Raw genomic sequence first — 17,423 nt, forward strand, 5'->3', positions numbered from 1 at the left:
GCCCTGCTAGTTGTCTGTCTGTCCTGATAACGTGATGAATTTCACTCAGAACAGATTTTCCTGTTAATTTCCTGGATGCTGTGGTTAATGCTAGGGGCACGAAGGGCTGTGTGAACAGTGCAGATAAGATCAATGTAGTTTTATTTATTTATTTTTTTGAGCCAAATAAAGCCTTTCCTTACTTTTTTTTCCACCCTCAGAGGGCTTACAAAACAGAGCGCATGTAGTTGTGGGGCTGAGAACAACTTACACTCTCATCTCCATGTCCCTGATTTCAGCGTCCATTTCTCTGACAAAACCCTACTCGAGTGAGATGGTGGTTGTGGATACAGTGAGGGCCCATCCATGCACCCACAGTAATGAAGCCAAGTGGGCACAAAAGCTTTTCCCCGCTAGAACTCATTCACTTGATTTACACAACAACCCACCTGTGACATACGTTCCCAAACTACAGCATTTAGTGTTAAACAGACTCACTTTGTTTTAAGTGTGAAGGTGTTTTATCTGCGTGTGTGTCTGTGTACCACATCCATGCCTGGTATCTGAGGAGGCCAGGAGAGAGCATCGGACTCCCTAGAACCGGAGTTGCAGGTACTTGTGAGCAGATATGTAAGTGCTGGGAATTGAACCCATGTCTACTAGAAAAGCAGCCAGTGATCTCAACTGGCCTCTGCATTAGATTTTGAGGAATAAGTTTACTCGTGACAGTGGTTTGGTGACTCCCTGAAGCCTTGTGATAGAGATACGGAATGCAAAGAGAAGGTGAAATAACATATGTTTCATGCAATGTCTTCCAACATGTCAGGGCATTGAGGAATGAAGGACAGAGTCTGTCCTTCCTGTTCAAAATGCAATCTCTTCTTTAGTCTACAAGTAAACTGAATTCTTTTATACTCAGGTAGATTTGATTGCATTTTCTTGTGGGGGTTAAAATACTGGGTCGGACGCAGCCGCTTTGAACTTGGCTGCTGCTTCTCTCTAGTTCTCCCTGCCCTTCCCTTTCCTGGCAGTCTCAGGCGCTAATATCTTGGTTTGGCTCTATGAACTGGACATGTGGTTTGCATGAAGATTCTTGTCCTACACTTGTCTGTGAACCTGTCATTGGGAAGTGCTAAGGGCCGCAGCCATAGACATCTCAAATCCAAGGCGAACGGACTTACTCCTAAATGTCACGGCTGATCTCCATGCTGAGAAAGACCAGACTCAAGAGCAACTACTGTCATTGTCACATTACAATTCTGAAAATCCACCCACAGTGACATCCTGTCAGTTCTAGTATTCCTATATAATATCTTTAAAAGAAGAAAGGAAACAGAAGCTTAAAAAACAATAGTGGTCTAGATGGAGTCAGGTGACAATGTTTGGGTTTTGCTTATAGATTTTATGCAATAATTAACCTTACTTTCTGAAATCTGTAATTCCTAAGGAACTCTGTCTTGGTTTTTCCAACCTTCACATCTCCCTGAGAGATGATTTATATGTTGTTTTTAACATCTAATGCTTCTTTGAAAATTTTGTGTAACATATTTGTGTTCTATTGGTCAATGAGCTCCTATAATCACTAATGCAGTGGTAAAGGATTACCACTGGTGCTGGAAAGTCTTCTCCACTCTTGTCAGCCAGTGAGAAATCACAGTAGCTAAGACATAGGTGGTCTGAGACTGTCCATCTGTATCCATCCATTAAGGCCACTCTTGAACTTGGGAGCCTTCATCTTGACCCCATTAGACTTCCGTTATCCTCTACCTTCTCTGGTTGTTGGGTGTTAAAGGGAAAACTGCATCTGGCTGGGGATTCAAATCATCTACAGCAGGGACTTAGCTTAATTTTTCAACTTGGCAAAATCTAGAGTCACTTGGGAAGAGAGTTCCAGTGAGGGTTTGCCTATCCTGGGTAGCCCTTGGGCATGTCTGTGGCAAAACTGTCTCCATTGAGTTAATTGATGTGGAAAGCCCTACGCCACTGTGGGCAGCGCCAACCCCTAGGCAGGTGTCCTGAGTAGAGTAGAGGAAGTAAGCTGCACACAAGCAAGTGCACGAGCTTATGTTGCGTATGTGTCTCTCTGCTCTTGACAGGGGATATGATGTGACTAGCTCTTTAAAGTTCCTGCCTCGACTCTCACAAAGAGGGAGGGTAAGCTGGAGTTGTAAGCTGAGATAAGTCCCTTTCTTCCCTCACTTGTGTTTTGACAGGATATCTTATCACAGCAACAAATCAAGCTAGACTAGCATACTAGGGCAATTATGTTGTTTTCATTGTTTTTTTTAGGGACCTGTCCATGAGGTGCATGTTTTTATTCTTATTTTATAAATGAAGAGGAATCTGGCACAGCAAGAAATTAATCTGGTATATGAAGTCTAAACCATGCCAGAGTCTGTGTGTGTCACACAGGATGGAAGACAGCAATAGACGACTTAGCTGCTGACATTTTATACTAACGTAACCGTCTACTGCCTTAAAACAAAGAAATTCACCATCCCGTACAGGCTTGAATGGATCAGTGAAGGACATCAGTGTATGTGGTCCCTTTTCAAATTGTCTTTTAAAAAAATGGCACTATATAAATATTTGCTATTCCATGAACTTAGGTAATTCAGAGAATATAAGGAACACAGAATTAGTTTTGCCCTGGGTACTATTTTTTCTTGTGATTAGCTACAACATTAAAATAAATTTCATCTGGAGCAAAACCAAACCTGATCTATTTTAAAGTCCAGTCAATGGAGGCCTGGTACTGACTCTCCGTAGAAGGCTAGTTCCACCAAATGTCTCTACGCCAAGCCTCTTGTCTGTTTGGTTTCCATTATGAAATCACACGAGGAACACCATGAACGTACCGTCCTGACCTCCAGCCATCTGTTGGCTGCGGAGAGAAATAAGTAGGCAATGTTGTTTGTGTCTGTCAGCTCCAGCATGCGTTGCTTGAATCTGGTTTCATGCCTGTGCAAAACAAAGACAGTACGATGTTAGTCACCTAACAGGGGAATCAGGAAAAGCCAGTCACAGTGAACTACTGAACGGTTTGCAACAGAGCGACACATGGATGGGATGGGTGACAGGCGAGTGGACTCCAGAGTCACTCTGCTGAGTTCTGGATAGAACCAAGAGGGCAAGCGTTTGCTCCATTTTTACCCTACAACTAGACAAAGAAGCCATTGCTATGACAAATCTTTATTAAAGGTCACTTGGTAGTCCACAGTATTGGAGGATCCATGCAAAGGAGACTTGGCCTATGCCACATGGGCTACGGAAATCACAATGTGTTCTATCTGTGTTTGAGGCATTGATTTTATTTTTCCAAATGACATTGAGCTGGGCTGGATGAGAACCAATGGAGACAGAAAACTATACATTTAAAACAGGTAAATATATCCCTTCAATATTCTTTTTGTTTGGCTTTTTTTTTTAACCAAAGAAAGAAAATCGGGTGCCAAGGGACAGAATATTGAGGGATCTCACAGATCTCTTACAGTGACCGTGTGAACATGAAGGAGATTTACCTTGGGTGATGGGTGATCTGAACAAAGACAGAGCATGGGGAGAGGGAAGGGTAAAGTCGGGCTTCTGAGAGCACAGGGAAGACTGCCCGGGAGTAGCGTTAGGGGTGAAGCTGGGCTTCTAGGATGAACAAGGCACTGAGCACTCTGAGAGACCTCAGAGAATACCCTCCCTCTTCCAGGGTTGGGCAGGTTTCTCACCCTGATGGTCACAGTGACGGAGTGACTGGCCCGTGGGAAAATCAAGTTCATCCTTGGTGCTCGACATAATCAAATGCAATTCTGTGTGGCTTGTTTTAGCAGCAGAACTAGGAGTAGCCTTCATGCAAGCATATATTCTCTATGAGCGTGTCCCACCCTATACCTCAAACCCCTTGCCCTACTCACTATCGTGTAAAATAAATGCTGTGCCATAGAAAGCTTTTTTTTTTTAAATTAAGAAGATCCTTAAGTACTTGACCATCGTAGGCGTGATTTTCACACATGCACGCTGAAAAGAAATCTCTTCTATGTAACAAAAATATCCCTTATTTTGTAATCGGTTCCCTTAAATAATAGACAAAGGCAGAGCTGGAAACGGCTGGTTTGAAAGCTGGCTGCAAACCCAGCTGAGTTAACTGCTTCCCTCTCTGTGGCCATGGCCACTCTGACACAGGCCACCAAAAGGTCATTTTTTTAAAGGAATTACTGACCCACTGGTGAGTCCCCCACTCCTTTAAAATCTTCCAGTAAAATTGCAAAACTTCTAAATAACTCATCACTTGTATCAAAGAAGGAAGAAGTCCTGGGTGGGGTGCTTTTGGCCCACGATCAGAGTCCATACAGGCCAATATAAAGCAGATACTTGGTATCTCTCCAATCGATCTGATCATTGCGGCGTGCCGAGCCAGAGAGACGATTTGGTGAGACAGCAGTGTCTGATCTACAGTTATCAGAGAGCTCAGCACCGAGAGCCAAACCATTACTTCGACTTGAGTTATGCAGCCTTGAGCTAAATGCCACATCCAGGGGGACCTGTGTCAAGGAATGGCAGGGGACTGAACAGCCCGAGGGGTGTGTCTGCTTCCACGTGACCTCAGGAGGGGTGACTACAGTGAGGAGTGGAGGGGAGAATGGCCTCTGAGGTCTTAGGATCCACAGCCATCATGAGGACAGACTGTGGTGGTCTTTGTAAGGCTGACATTTCCATACTTGCGGGATGTGCCAGGTAGACTGGTTTGCAAGAGGAATGTCAGCCATGTTTGCATCTAAGCATCCCTTCTCCACAGCAGGGAAGACATTGTGCTAGATTCTGGAAAAACACAATGAACGAGATGTGTCTTTCTCGGAGTGGGAGAGACTGTGCTAGCTAGTGAGTCTGAGGTAGCCCAGGACCTTCCTTTCATGAACCTGAGACATTGACATCGGAAGGTCTGAATAAAGAACCAGGTCAAGAGGGTGGGGAGAGGGGAAGGGCTAGCCCAGGCTTCCTGGAGCACAGGGGAGATGGTCTGGGAATAGGTTTTGTTTTCACTAGAGGAGGGTGCAGGTTCCTGGGGTGAACAGGCATTGTAGATGCCCTGAGAGAAAACAGAAGTGAGAAGACCCAGGGCTTTTCTGGACAGGTTTTTTCCTCACCACCCTGGACAAATGCACCCAGTTGGTCAGAACTTGTGGTCCCGACAGTGTGCTGTCTGGGACAGGCTTTCCGCTGCCATGGTTGTGGAGGTCCTTTTCTATCACTCCACGTTTGCAGGGAACTGGCAACTGCCTGGAGCAGAGGGAGGAGGGCTGAAGGCGCAGGCAGCATTCCTCTGCTTCTCTTTGGCAAGAGCCTGTCTGTTTTCCTAATGGAAACTTTGACACACTCAGCCTGTATCTTTTCATCCACATCCAGTTCATCCTCTGAACATTCTTAGACCCTTATTCTGTCAGACACACACACACACACACACACACACACACACACACACACACAAATAAAGCAGCGGCAAAGGTCACTGACAGCGTAGTCTACTTTAGCTGTGACACTGTCCTTGTAAATGACTGCAGGTTTCCTGCGATGTGTGAGTGTGCACCAAGCGCTGGTGCAAAGGGAACGTAAGATACAGTCAGTAAAGCAGGGCTTTCTGAAGGAGCTGGCCCAGGGGACACTGGCTGGACACAGGAAAGAACAGATATGGGGAAGAATGTGCATAATTCTTTTCAAGTATTCTATGATTTATTTTCATTTTAATTCTGTGTATGTGGGTATTTAAGGGTGCATGAGTACAGTTGCCTGTGGATAACAGAAAAAAATTTTGGATAAGCCGCTGTGAGCCATCGGATAGGGGTGCTAGAAACCGAATTCAGATCCTTTGTAGGTCACTGTGAGAAACATGGTATTTCCAAAGGGGGTGTCAGTTAACTATTATTTGTTGATAGACGTTTTTGGATGGATTTGCCCCTCGCCAGAAGTCTGAAGATGTGTTACTCACCTGAAGGCCCGGATAGTGGTAAGCCCTTCAGCTGTTTCTGAGAAGTGACAAAGCAGGGGGAGCTGGGTGCTGTCATCGAGTTCCTGGAGATCCCTAGAACAAATAAAATGGTATTTGTCACCTGCTTCCAGGTTCTGAGACCATTGAACTTGCAGGGTTCTCAGACCCCAGTGTTTGCTCTTGCCATCCAGTCATCTGAACTCCACCTCTTACTTATTTCCCATAAGTTCTCATGCTTAAAATCTTGAACCATCCCTGATCTCGGCTGTACTACAGATCAATAGTAATAAAAACCACATGGTATTGGCATAAAGACAGAGAGGTTGATCAATAGCGCCAAACTGAAGACTCAGAAGTAAACCCACACACCTATAGACACTTGATTTTTGGCAAAACTGTACAATGGGGAAAGAAAGCTTCTTCAACACATGGTGTTGGTCTAACTGGATGTTTGCATGTAAGAGGAATTCAAACAGATCTGTGTCTATCACCCTGAACAAAACTCAAGTCCAAGTGGATCGAAGACCTGAACCTAAAACCAGGTGCACTGCATCTGATAGAAGAGAAAGTGGGAAATAACCTTGAGTGCATTGGCACGGAAGACAACTTCATGATCAAAACACCAACAGCTCAGGCCCTAAGATCAACAATCAGTAAATGGGACTTCAATGAACTCAAAAGCTTTTGTAAATCAGAGGGCTCCATCAATAAGAAAAAATGGCAGCTACAGATTGGGAAAGATCTTCAGTAACCTTACATACGGCAGAGGGCGGATAGCCAAAATATGTAAAGAACTCAAGAAATTAGAAAGGCATCAGTAAATCAAATTCCAAAATGGAGTACAAAGCCAAATAGAGAATTCTCATTAGAGGACTCTCTAATGGCCAAAAAGCACTTAAAGAAAGATTTGACATCCTCAGTCATCAGGGGAATGACTCAGATTCCTTCAGAATGGCTAACATCAAAAAACTCAGGGGACAGCACATGCTGGTGAGGATGTGGAGAAGGGGGAACACTGCTTCATTGCTGGTGGGAGTGAAAACTTGTACAGCCATTTTGGAAATCAATTTGGCAGTTTTTCACAAAATTCTACCTCGAGTTCCAGCTATACCACTCCTAGGAATATATCCAAAAGGTTCTCCACAATATCACAAAGAGACTTGCTCAACTACGTTCATAGCAGCTTTATTGGTATGGCCAGGAACTGGAAACAACCTATATGTCCCTCAACCGAAGAATGGATAAAGAAAATGTGGTTCATTTACACAATGGAGTATCACTCAGCTATTAAAAACAATGACATCATGAAATTTGCAGGCAAATGGATGGAATAAGAAAATATCATCCTGAGTGAGGTAACCCAGATCCAGAAAGATAAACATGGTATATACTCACTAATAACTGGATAATAGCAAAAAAGTACAGGATAACCATGCTACAACCCATAGACCGAATGAAGCTAAGTAACAAGAAGGGAACCAAGGGAAAATATTTAAATTTCACTAAGAAAAGGAAGTAAAATGGACATCAGTGGTAGAGGGATGGAGGGAACTGGAGGGTGGGGGTCTGGGGGGTGAGAGAGGGATCAAATGTGGGGAGGATTGAGAGAGAGAGAACCAGGAGAGAGAAATGGAATGGGTGTTGAGGGATCTCTGGGAAGAGCTGAAAACACAGGGCCATGGAGACTCCCAGGAATCTATGAGGATGACCATAGATAAGACTCCTAGCAAGAAGGGATATGGTAGAGTCTGAACCAGGCAAGTTTTCCAATGGAGGGATGCGGTCACCAAGCCAGCCAAAAAATCCTTTGACTCACAATATTTCCTGCCTATAAGATATGCGGGGATAAAGAAGGAACAGAAGTTGAATGAATGGCCAACGAATGGCTGGCCTACCTTGAGACTCATGCCATGAGAGAGAGAGAGAGCCAACCTCTAACACTGTTAATGATCCTCTGCTATGCTTGCAGACAGGAGCCTAGCATAGCTGTCGTTTGAGAGGCTCCACCCAGCAGCTGAGGGAAACTGATGCAGAGACCCACAGCCCAACATTAGGCAGAGCTCCAGGAACCTTGGAATAATGGGGGAGGGAAAATTGATGGGGCCAGAGAGGACAAGGACAGCACAGAAAACCTACAGATTGAACTGGTCTGGGCCCATAGAGGCTCAGAGAGACTGAGCCACCAACCAGAGAGCATGCATGGGGACAGACCTAGTCCCCCTACTCCTATGTAACAGAGCGCGAAGGCCCATCTTGATCAGCTGTGCAGTCCCACAAACAATCATGGAGTCTTTTCATTCTGAGTTCCTGAGATGGACTTGGCCCACTTCACAAAGGGCAGATGTGGGGAGGAGACCCAGAGGAAGGTGGTGAGCACAGTGAAGGCATTTGGGGAGCTTCCTGGTTTTAACCTTTAAACATAAACAGGTGGCTATTGGCACAGCTGACAGCAACAACAGATGGCCGCTCACTGAGGTCAGGGCTGAAGAAAACGTCACGGAGGAGCCTCTCTGTTTATGGAACTGTCCTGTGTGAGCCCAGAAGATGATGGAACTGTCCGATCTGCACTCTTGTAGGAAGGAAGCTAAACACCCATTAGACCTGAGACTTCTACACTCAAAAGGTCACACTGCTGCGTGCCAGGAGCTCCTCCACTTTAATTCTCCTCAAGATATAAAAGAACGTCCGTTCAGTGGCAGGAGTAAAATCCTCGTGCCTGTATGATTTCTCGTCCCTGGGTCGCCCTGCGGACTCTCAGATGAGAATGTGTAGACTGGATGGCTCTTAGGTCTCTTATCAACCCCGACTCCTTTAAAATTAACCGTTGTCATGTAACAGTTGGCTCTTGTTTTAAAATTCTATTTTGTGCCCCTTGCTCTTCTCTAGTATTAAAAATAGAAACTCTTTATATAACATTTTTAAAAGACCATAATCTCTACTGCAGTGACTACTCCGTGTGGACCAATGACTCAGACGGTGTTTCAGGAGCAAAGCTCGCAGTTCACATTTGTGGTGGGTTAGGAATCATTGCCAAACTCTTGCCACCCAGTTTCTCTCAGTAATGGCAAAAAGAGATTCACATGAGCTTGTGGGCGCAGTAAGATACAAAAGTTTGGTGTAAGTGTTGAGAGGCAACGACTGGTGACAAGTCAGCCAGAGGTCACCAAGAGAGTCAGAACCTCTTTGCCCTGCCACACAGAATATTGGCACAAACATCAGAGGAAATGGAAGTGTAAATCTGACTGCTGTCCTTCTTCCTAGTCTGGAAGGGAGGAAGGAAGGAAGGAAGTAGGGAGGAAGGAGAGAGGAAGGAAGGAAGGAAGGAAGGGAGGAAGGAAGAAAGAAGGAAGGGAAAATGGAGAGAGAAGAAAGAAGATGGAAGGGAGGGAAGGAGGGAGGAAGGAAGGAAGGAAGGAAGGAAGGAAGGAAGGAAGGAAGGAAGGAAGGTAGGGAGGAAGAAGAAGAGGAAGGAAGGAAGGAAGGGAGGGAGGAAGGAAGAGAGGAAGTTTGGGAAGGAAGGAAGGAAGGATAGAAGGATGGAAGGAGGGAGGAGGAAGGAAGGAAGGAAGCAGTGAGGAAGGAAGGAAGCAGTGAGGAAGGAAGGAAGCAGGGAGGAGGGGAGAAAGAAGAGGGAGGGAGGAAGGGAGGAAGGAAGCAGGGAGGAAGGAAGGAAGCACAGGGAGGGAGGAAGGAAGGAAGGAAGCAGGGGAGGAAGGAAGGAAGCACAGGGGGGGAGGAAGGAAGGAAGGAAGGAGGAAGGAAGGAAGCAGGGAGGAAGGAAGGAAGGACAGGGAGGGGGGAGGGAGGCAGGGGGAGGGAAGGAAGGAAGGAGGAAGGAGGGAGGAAGGAAGGAAGGAGAGGAGAGGGGAGAGAGAGAGGGGAGGAAGGAAGGAAGGAAAGGGGAGGAAGGAAAGAAGGAAGAAAGAAAGGAAGGAGGAAGGGAGGAGGAAAGGAAGGAAGGAAGGAGGAGAAAGGGAGGAAGGGAAGGAAGGAAGGAAGGGAGCAGGGAGAAAGGAAAGAAGGAAGGAAGCAGGAAGGAAGGAAGCACAGAGAGGAAGGAAGGAAGCAGGGAAGAAGGAAGAAAGGAAGAAAGAAAGGAAGGAGGGAGGAAGGAGGAAAGGAAGGAAGGAAGGAGGAGAAAGGGAGGAAGGGAAGGAAGGTGTCTAGATTCTGAGGAAGAAAAAAAAAAGTCATTCAAATATAACCCACATCTCCAGTGTGGGAGGACTAACAGCCCTGGGAGGAGATATAATATGAAGTAAGGTGAAGCTCTGTATGTCCCAACGACCTCGCTAGCACCCTTCCCCTTTCTTCTCCCTCCCCCTGTGTAACTTTCATCTTCTCTCTCACGCCTGTCCTGTGAAATACGCTCAGTGTGCTAGGCAAACACACCAGCCTTTCATTGTAGCCTAATCTGAGTGTTAGGATTACCTTTCATATGGCTTTATCTTAATAACAGATGGGTCTCATCGAGCACAGGTTTGTACCAGCCACAGCATGGCAACACGGCTATCAGCAGCAAGTGTTTGCTGAGTACTGCCACAGAGGCCCCACAGTGACACAGCTCACCCATCCCGTTCTTCAGGAAAGCACCGAATGTAAACTTCCAACTTTACAAACGGGGATGCTGTATTGACCACTGATCATTTAAATTCTTGGGGAACAAGTACTATATCAACAGAAAATCTGAAATTAATGATGACCCTTTATTTATTTGACTGTATTATCAGGCACATGGAAAATTCTGCGAATCCAATGTCTCCAGTCTCTTAAAGGGATGCCGTGCCTCTCAGACACTCACAATTATCCAACGACATAGTCATGAATAATTTATCTCCTCGCCTTCATCTTTAATTCTTTCATACCATGTGTCTGAAGGATGTTTGCAGTTTTAACCCTATTTCCTGTTTTGGGATAGACCGCCTCTGCGTGGCTCACTCTTCAGGGTGATGCTTGGGTTTCTGTTTCCTAGATTCGGCCAAAGAACCAAAGAACCCAAGAGTTGGCACATGCACGGGCTCACAACTGAATAGGCAAATTGTTGACAAACCAAACGGCAGGTTAACGTGTGTCAAGGGCAAGGAAGAACCAGTCACTTGTAGGAAGGATGGCAGTAGAACTTACAGAAACATGAGGAGTTAGCGAAGCCAGTCGCCCTCTCCACTAAACTCTCCACCTTAAACACTAGAGCAGACACGGTTCCCAATCAGTCAGATGTACAGAATGGTCTCACTTACTTAGAGGCAACCCGGAAGTATTTCTGGATGAAATAAAAGGCGACGCCCAGGGGCGCAAGGGCGATGAGAAACACGGGTGTAGCATAGGAGATCATCCCAATAGCCGACAGGCAGAGCAGGGTAGAGCGGGTCAGCGACTCCAAGGTCGGAGGGATGTGCTGTGGGGACAGAGTACGAAGGGCAATGCATGTAGCCCCTGTGCACTGTCCACGGCAGTGTAACAGTAACACTCACTTTTGTGTTAATGCTAAGAAATGGGAGCCATCGACAAAGCAAGCTATAGGGCGGTTCACAGTAAACAACGTCACATGCAACCACAGCTCAGTATGGACACATCCTCAACATGGTCCCCACCTGCTTGCCTCGGATACTTTAGATAAGTGCTTATTCTAGAGTATGGTCATTCCTGAGTTTGTTTTGCTTTCCTATGATCGAATAGAGTTATTTCCACATTAGTGTTTTCAGACATTCCTTTTTAAAAGGATATGAACCGTTTAAAACTCATCTATCCTTCCACTGTAAAATGTGTAGACCATTTTTTTTTCAGTAGTTGTTTGTGTCTTTTGAGTATCTTTGATTGGATCATCTGCCTTTTCCTTATTGAATATCAGATGCTCTTTATATATTATAGTGTTTACCTTCTTTCTTTCACAATTTAAATTCACCTTCGGCGCTTCCAGCTCAATCAAACTTTAAATGTTTTGTATAATTAATTCTGCTTGTCTTTTTCTAAATTTTCCTAAGGTCTGTCTTACTTCAAAAGACCCTTTGCAGTTCATGGTTTCAAAGCTACCTAGCCTTCTTTTATTTCACCATGTCATGGCTTTTTATAGACATCTTTATTTGATGGGCATTTGTTTCATGTTTTATGAATAATTGTCTCAATATCTTTTATTTTAAAATCAATGACTCCCACAGATTTAAGAGCAGCTGAAGAGCAATTGAAGAAGATGCCTAATATCAACCTCTGGCTAACACACACACACACACACACACACACACACACACACACACACACACACACGAGAGTGTGCATGGGCACTTGTATGTACAAGTGTATACACTCACACAAGCACATACATACAACCCACACAAACACACAGATAGAAATGCTATCCTAGAAATCATTTTTTACTATGATATGAAGTCAAATGGGCCCCGATTTAAATTTTAGCAATTCGCTGGCATTAAGAGTCATCTGTCTGTGTTTGAAATGCTGTCAGTTTACACTGAGGAATTTCTATTAGAACTTAGAAGTGACTCAGATCCTCACCTGGTCGATGATGTTGGTATCAGCAGAAAACCGATTGAGGATCAGTCCCAGGGGCGTGGTATCAAAGAACCTAAGCAGGGAACAGACCGAAGAGTACGCTGGTGTGGACCACCTGGGACACACTGAGGGACAGCTAGCGTCTTCAAGATGAGGCCTCCACATTCATTGGATCAAATACTTTCCTTTAAACTTTCACATTTTATTTCAATCCTAAAATGCATACTTTTATTACTACATGCATAAGGGCAAGGAATAACTTGTTTTTCCCTACCTTATTGGGCCCAGAATTATCTTATTGAGGAGATTGTGGTGGAGGTTCTTGGCGGCGGTGAGGCCCATCCATTCTACAGTGAGGGAGGTGACGAGGCAAAGGAAAATGCCCGCTCCACAGAGGATGCTGAACCCAGCCACATAGAAGGTCTAGGAAGAACCAGCACAGGAAGTCGACATGAGACAATCACCTGGGCTTCTCCTAACTAGGAAGTGAAGCACTCAAGTCAGACAGACTGTTGGCATCCTTGTCTGGCTTGCACTTAGAAAGCTAAGGCATGGTGGGTCTCCAGGGCAGGACCCCCCATCGGGTCAGACTTGCAGGCCCAGCCACCCACACTTGTTATTTTTACACTCGAAGCTTGGCCTCAGAACTGCAGCATGTGTTTATCTTCCCGGCTGGGGACAGACTCTTGGTTTTCTACCTGGTCAAGCTCATGATTCCCGTCCTTCTTTTTACAGAATGACACCTCGGTGTAGGGCTCCGGAATCAAAGCGATCAGAATAGCAACCATTTCCTCCATAGGCGCTTAACCACATTACATAATAATTACATGTGCTGCCTGCGAGAGGGAGGCTCTGAACTCCTTAAGTATGAATCTGAGCACAATGTCTGAAGGCTTCTTATGACAAGAATTGTAAAATCAGGGCTGAGAATGGCTCAGCAACTCAGAGTGCTTGCTGATCTTCCAGGGGAAGGCATTTCGTCCCCAGAGCCCACACCGGGTGGTTTGTAACTGCCTGTTCTGGCCCCCATGGCCACTGCGCTCGCATGCACCTGCCTACTTCACAGACACATAACGTGTGTTATTTAAATATGTAACAGATAAAGACAATGTGATCGAATATAAAATGATAAAAACAATAAAGAGCATCACCCTTTACACTGCTGGCTGTTGACCCAGTCTTAGGCCTTTCCTGCTTCCTAACACACCGAGCCTGCACCAGGGTCCTCTGGCATTCTATCTGCAAGCTGGGGTCAGCAGAGGCCTCCCTGCCCACCATCTCCACATGCTGTGTACCTGGTCAGCTTTCCCGGGGTCGTTTATACTGTACTCGGAGGTCCACGTAGCTAGCCAGTAGTCTATGGCCACGATCACCGAGTGCTTCAAAAGCTTAGAGAAGATCATGAGGAAGAGCAGGAAAAACCCTCCTGAGGTGAGGTACCACCAACAGGTCTTCCAGGGCATCTTCGTCCTGAGCCTCATTACAGTTGACATGTTGTCGTCCTCGTCTTCCTCCTCCTCCTCCTCTGCATTGTCACACATACACACACAACACACCATGTGAGCTTCAGATGAGTGCCAGAAATAATCTTTATTTGTAAGGGGAGTACAGGTGACCTCGTTTAACTTCAGAGAAGCAAAGGTGTTAGCCTTGTGCATCTTAAACAACCTAGGCAGGGCCACACTTCAGTTATTTAAAAATGGGTTCAAGACGGTCAGAGGTGGTGACATCCTCCTGTAATGCCAGCACTCGGAAGGCAGATGTGGATAATCAGGAAGTCAAGGCCAGCCTCAGCTATAGGCTACATGGGGAGTTCAAGTCTAGCCTAGGCTACATGAGATCCTGTCCAAAGAATGGGAAGGGAAGGGAAGGGAAGGAAGGGAAGGGAGGGGAGGGGAGGGGAGGGGAGGGGAGGGGAGGGGGAGGGAGGAGGGAGGGAAGCGGAAGGGGAAGGGAAGAAGAAAGGAAGGAAAGGAAGGGAAGAGGGAGGGGAAGGGAAGAGGGAGGGAGGAAGGGAAGGGGAAGGAAGGAAGGGAGGGGAAGGAAGGGGAGGGGATGGGAGGGAGGGAAGGGAAGGGAAGGGAAGGGAGGGGAGGGGAAGGGAAGGGGAGGGGATGGGAGGGAGGGGATGGGAGGAAAGGGAAGGGGAAGGGAAGGGAAGGGGGAAGGGAAGGGAGGGGAGGGGAAGGGAGGGGAAGGGAAGAAGGAGAGAGGAATGGAGGGTGAGAAGAAGTAAGGGAGAAAAGGAAGGTAAAGGTGAATGAACAAACAAATATAAAAATCCACATGTAGACCAGACTGCTGATTTCCAAACTGAACACACAGCCCAGACACTTGAGTTAGTGATGAGATTGTGTTGCCAATAAAAACATGCTCCTTCCTGGCTTGCAAACATTTTTTTTTCTTTAAATCTATGGCTTTCTACATTTGGGGATCTGCACCAGGAGAAAAGCAGCTGTGGAATTCGTGTCTACTCTAGAAGCACCCATCCGTCACTTTCCTCTTCTGCTTTAGATATAGTCATGAAGGAGGGTTGTCAAGACAGAAGGTTCCAGAGGGCCATGCTGGAGGACGCAATGGGCAGGATGCCCCTTAGAAACTCCGAGACCAACTGTCCCGGGCCTATTTCCACAGCTATGACAGGAAGGCTTTTGATTTTCTTTTTGGCGTAATGTGGTTATTTGCATGGTCCAGTGATGGTGGGATGTCCTCTCTGCTCCTTCTCCAGAGGCAGTACTACACAGGAACAGTGTGTTCTCCACCACTGCAACAGCTACAGGTACAAGCCTGTAGTCAGAGGAATGAACGCTGTGTCTTTTGTCTACAGATCATCAGACCAAAGGGACCCAGGGTCGATGTCACCAGCATCTCAGTTTCAGCTGGATCCTGTGACTGAGTCTCGGAGAAGCTTCTCTTTGGTTAGGAAAGCTTTGGTTAGATGGGCTATGTTCTCTGTCTCTTAAGTATGGGAACAGAAATGTGCACAATGAAAGGGGTAGATCCTTAAAGACAAGCTGTCTTCCCAGGGTGCACCCTCCACTTCTATACCAGATGAAAGCCCAGTTACTCACAGCGTCCAGCCAAAGGCAATGTGTGTTTACTTTCTCGGTACCTAATCTGTCCATGCAATGACCTGGTCAACGGTCAGTAGAAATAATGCATGCTGATTTAAGGCCCTCGAGCGAAAGGGAACATTCTCTTTCTCCAATCTGCCCTACCTGGTGGCTTCGGAATGCTAGGACCTGGGACAGCAACCATCCTAGATGGTAGTGCATCCACAACTAAGTCACATTAATTCCTAACCATCCCCCACCCCGTAAGGTTAATACTGTTGATTCACACCTAAGAAGGATTTTAACCCAACAAGCCCGGGGCAGAATCAGTTTCTGTGGTGATCAATTTTCTACTGCAATGAGTGAGTCTTAAGATAGTTGAGTATGGGGGTTGGGGATTTAGCTCAGTGGTAGAGTGCTTGCCTAGCAATTGCAAGGCCCTGGGTTCGGTCCCCAGATCCGAAAAAAAGAAAAAAGAAAAAAAAAAGATAGTTGAATATGACTCTACACTATTAAAAAAAGAAAAGAAATAATTAAATAATCGGTTTATAATGCCAGAAGCCTGTGTGTGCTTCCAGAATTCAAATGAAAGAATTCACCCGCCATACATTGCTGTTCTCAGTTATTATTTCTTCTTCATGAACTGAGACTTCGGAAACATGCAGGCGGCACAGTTTGGTGCTTTCTACCTCCACGTTCCGAGGTTCCCTGCTTCTTGCTTGGCCAGTAGAAAGGAGGAAACAGCAGATAAAAACTACATAGGAAATGAAGCAAAAGGAAAGTATTCACTGTGTCCTTAAACGATCTATTTTAAAACCCTCTTGGTGTCCCATGTCAAGACGATGTAATGATTTTAACCAAACTTCCAGTTAATCTTTTTACTTCTCCCTCAGAACACAGTGTTAGATGTGGAAAACTTGGCTTTTCATACTTTTTGGCGAGTGTTGACTTCTCAGTGAGAACATAAAATGTATGTCCTTTTGGGTCTGGGTTACCTCACTCACGATGATATTTTCTAGTTCCGTCCATATGCCTGCAAAATCCATGATGTTCATGTTTTTCAAAGCTGAATTGTGTAAATGAACCACATTTTCTGTTTCCATTCTTCAGTTAAGAGACATCTGGGTTGTGTTCAGCTTCCGGCTACTACAAATAAGGCTGCTATGAACATAGTGGAGCATGTGTCTTTGTGGTATGGTGGGAGATCTTTTCGGTATATGCCCAGCAGTGGTATAGCTGGGTCTTCAGGTAGATCTATTTCCACTTTTCTGAGGAACCTCCAGATTGATTTCCAGAGTGGTTGCACCAGTTTGCAGCCCCACTAGCAATGGAGCAGTGTTTTTCCTTCTCTACGATCTCGCCAGCATGTGCTGTCACCTGAGTTTTTGATCTTAGCCGTTCTGATTGGTGTAAGGTGGAATCTCAGAGCTGTTTTGATTTGCATGGCTAAAGATGACTAAAGTTGTTGGCCATTTTTTAAACTCTTCTTGGTCATTTGAGATTCCTCAGTTGAGAATTCTCTCTTCAACTCTGTATCCCAATTTTTCAATTGGGTTATTTGTGTTTTTTGAAGTCTAACTTCTTGAGTTTTTTTAAACATATTTTGGATATTATCCCTCTGTCGGATTTAAGGGTAGTGAAGATCTTTTCAAAGTCTGTAGGTTGCCGATTTGCCCTATTGACAGCGTTCTTTGCCTTACAGAGGCTCTTCAGTTTCATGAAGTCCCATTTATCAACTCTTGATTTAGAGCCTGAGCCATTAGTGTTCTGTTCAGGAAATTTTCTCCTGTGCCAATGTGTTCAAAGCTATTTTCTACTTTAGTTTCTGTTAGATTCAGTGTATCCAGTTTTATGTTGAGGTCCTTGATCCACTTAGACTTGAGCTTTGTGCTGGGTGATAAATATGGATA

General features: G+C 45.5%; 1 protein-coding gene across 1 annotated transcript in view; it reads right to left on the minus strand.

Moving 5' to 3' along the window:
• The window catches only part of Abcc9 (ATP binding cassette subfamily C member 9), a 114,769-nt gene that overhangs the window by 20,280 nt on the left and 77,066 nt on the right, over positions 1–17,423 (minus strand). Inside the window, exons 25-30 of the mRNA XM_032905368.1 lie at positions 13,756–13,985; positions 12,735–12,883; positions 12,464–12,533; positions 11,191–11,348; positions 5,954–6,046; positions 2,838–2,940 (exon numbers count right to left, since the gene is read on the minus strand). Of these exons, the coding sequence (XP_032761259.1) occupies positions 2,838–2,940; positions 5,954–6,046; positions 11,191–11,348; positions 12,464–12,533; positions 12,735–12,883; positions 13,756–13,985 (803 nt within the window). The remainder of the gene's footprint in view (positions 1–2,837; positions 2,941–5,953; positions 6,047–11,190; positions 11,349–12,463; positions 12,534–12,734; positions 12,884–13,755; positions 13,986–17,423) is intronic.

Source organism: Rattus rattus, chromosome 6 (genome assembly GCF_011064425.1).
Source record: "Rattus rattus isolate New Zealand chromosome 6, Rrattus_CSIRO_v1, whole genome shotgun sequence".
Lineage (NCBI taxonomy): Eukaryota > Metazoa > Chordata > Mammalia > Rodentia > Muridae > Rattus > Rattus rattus.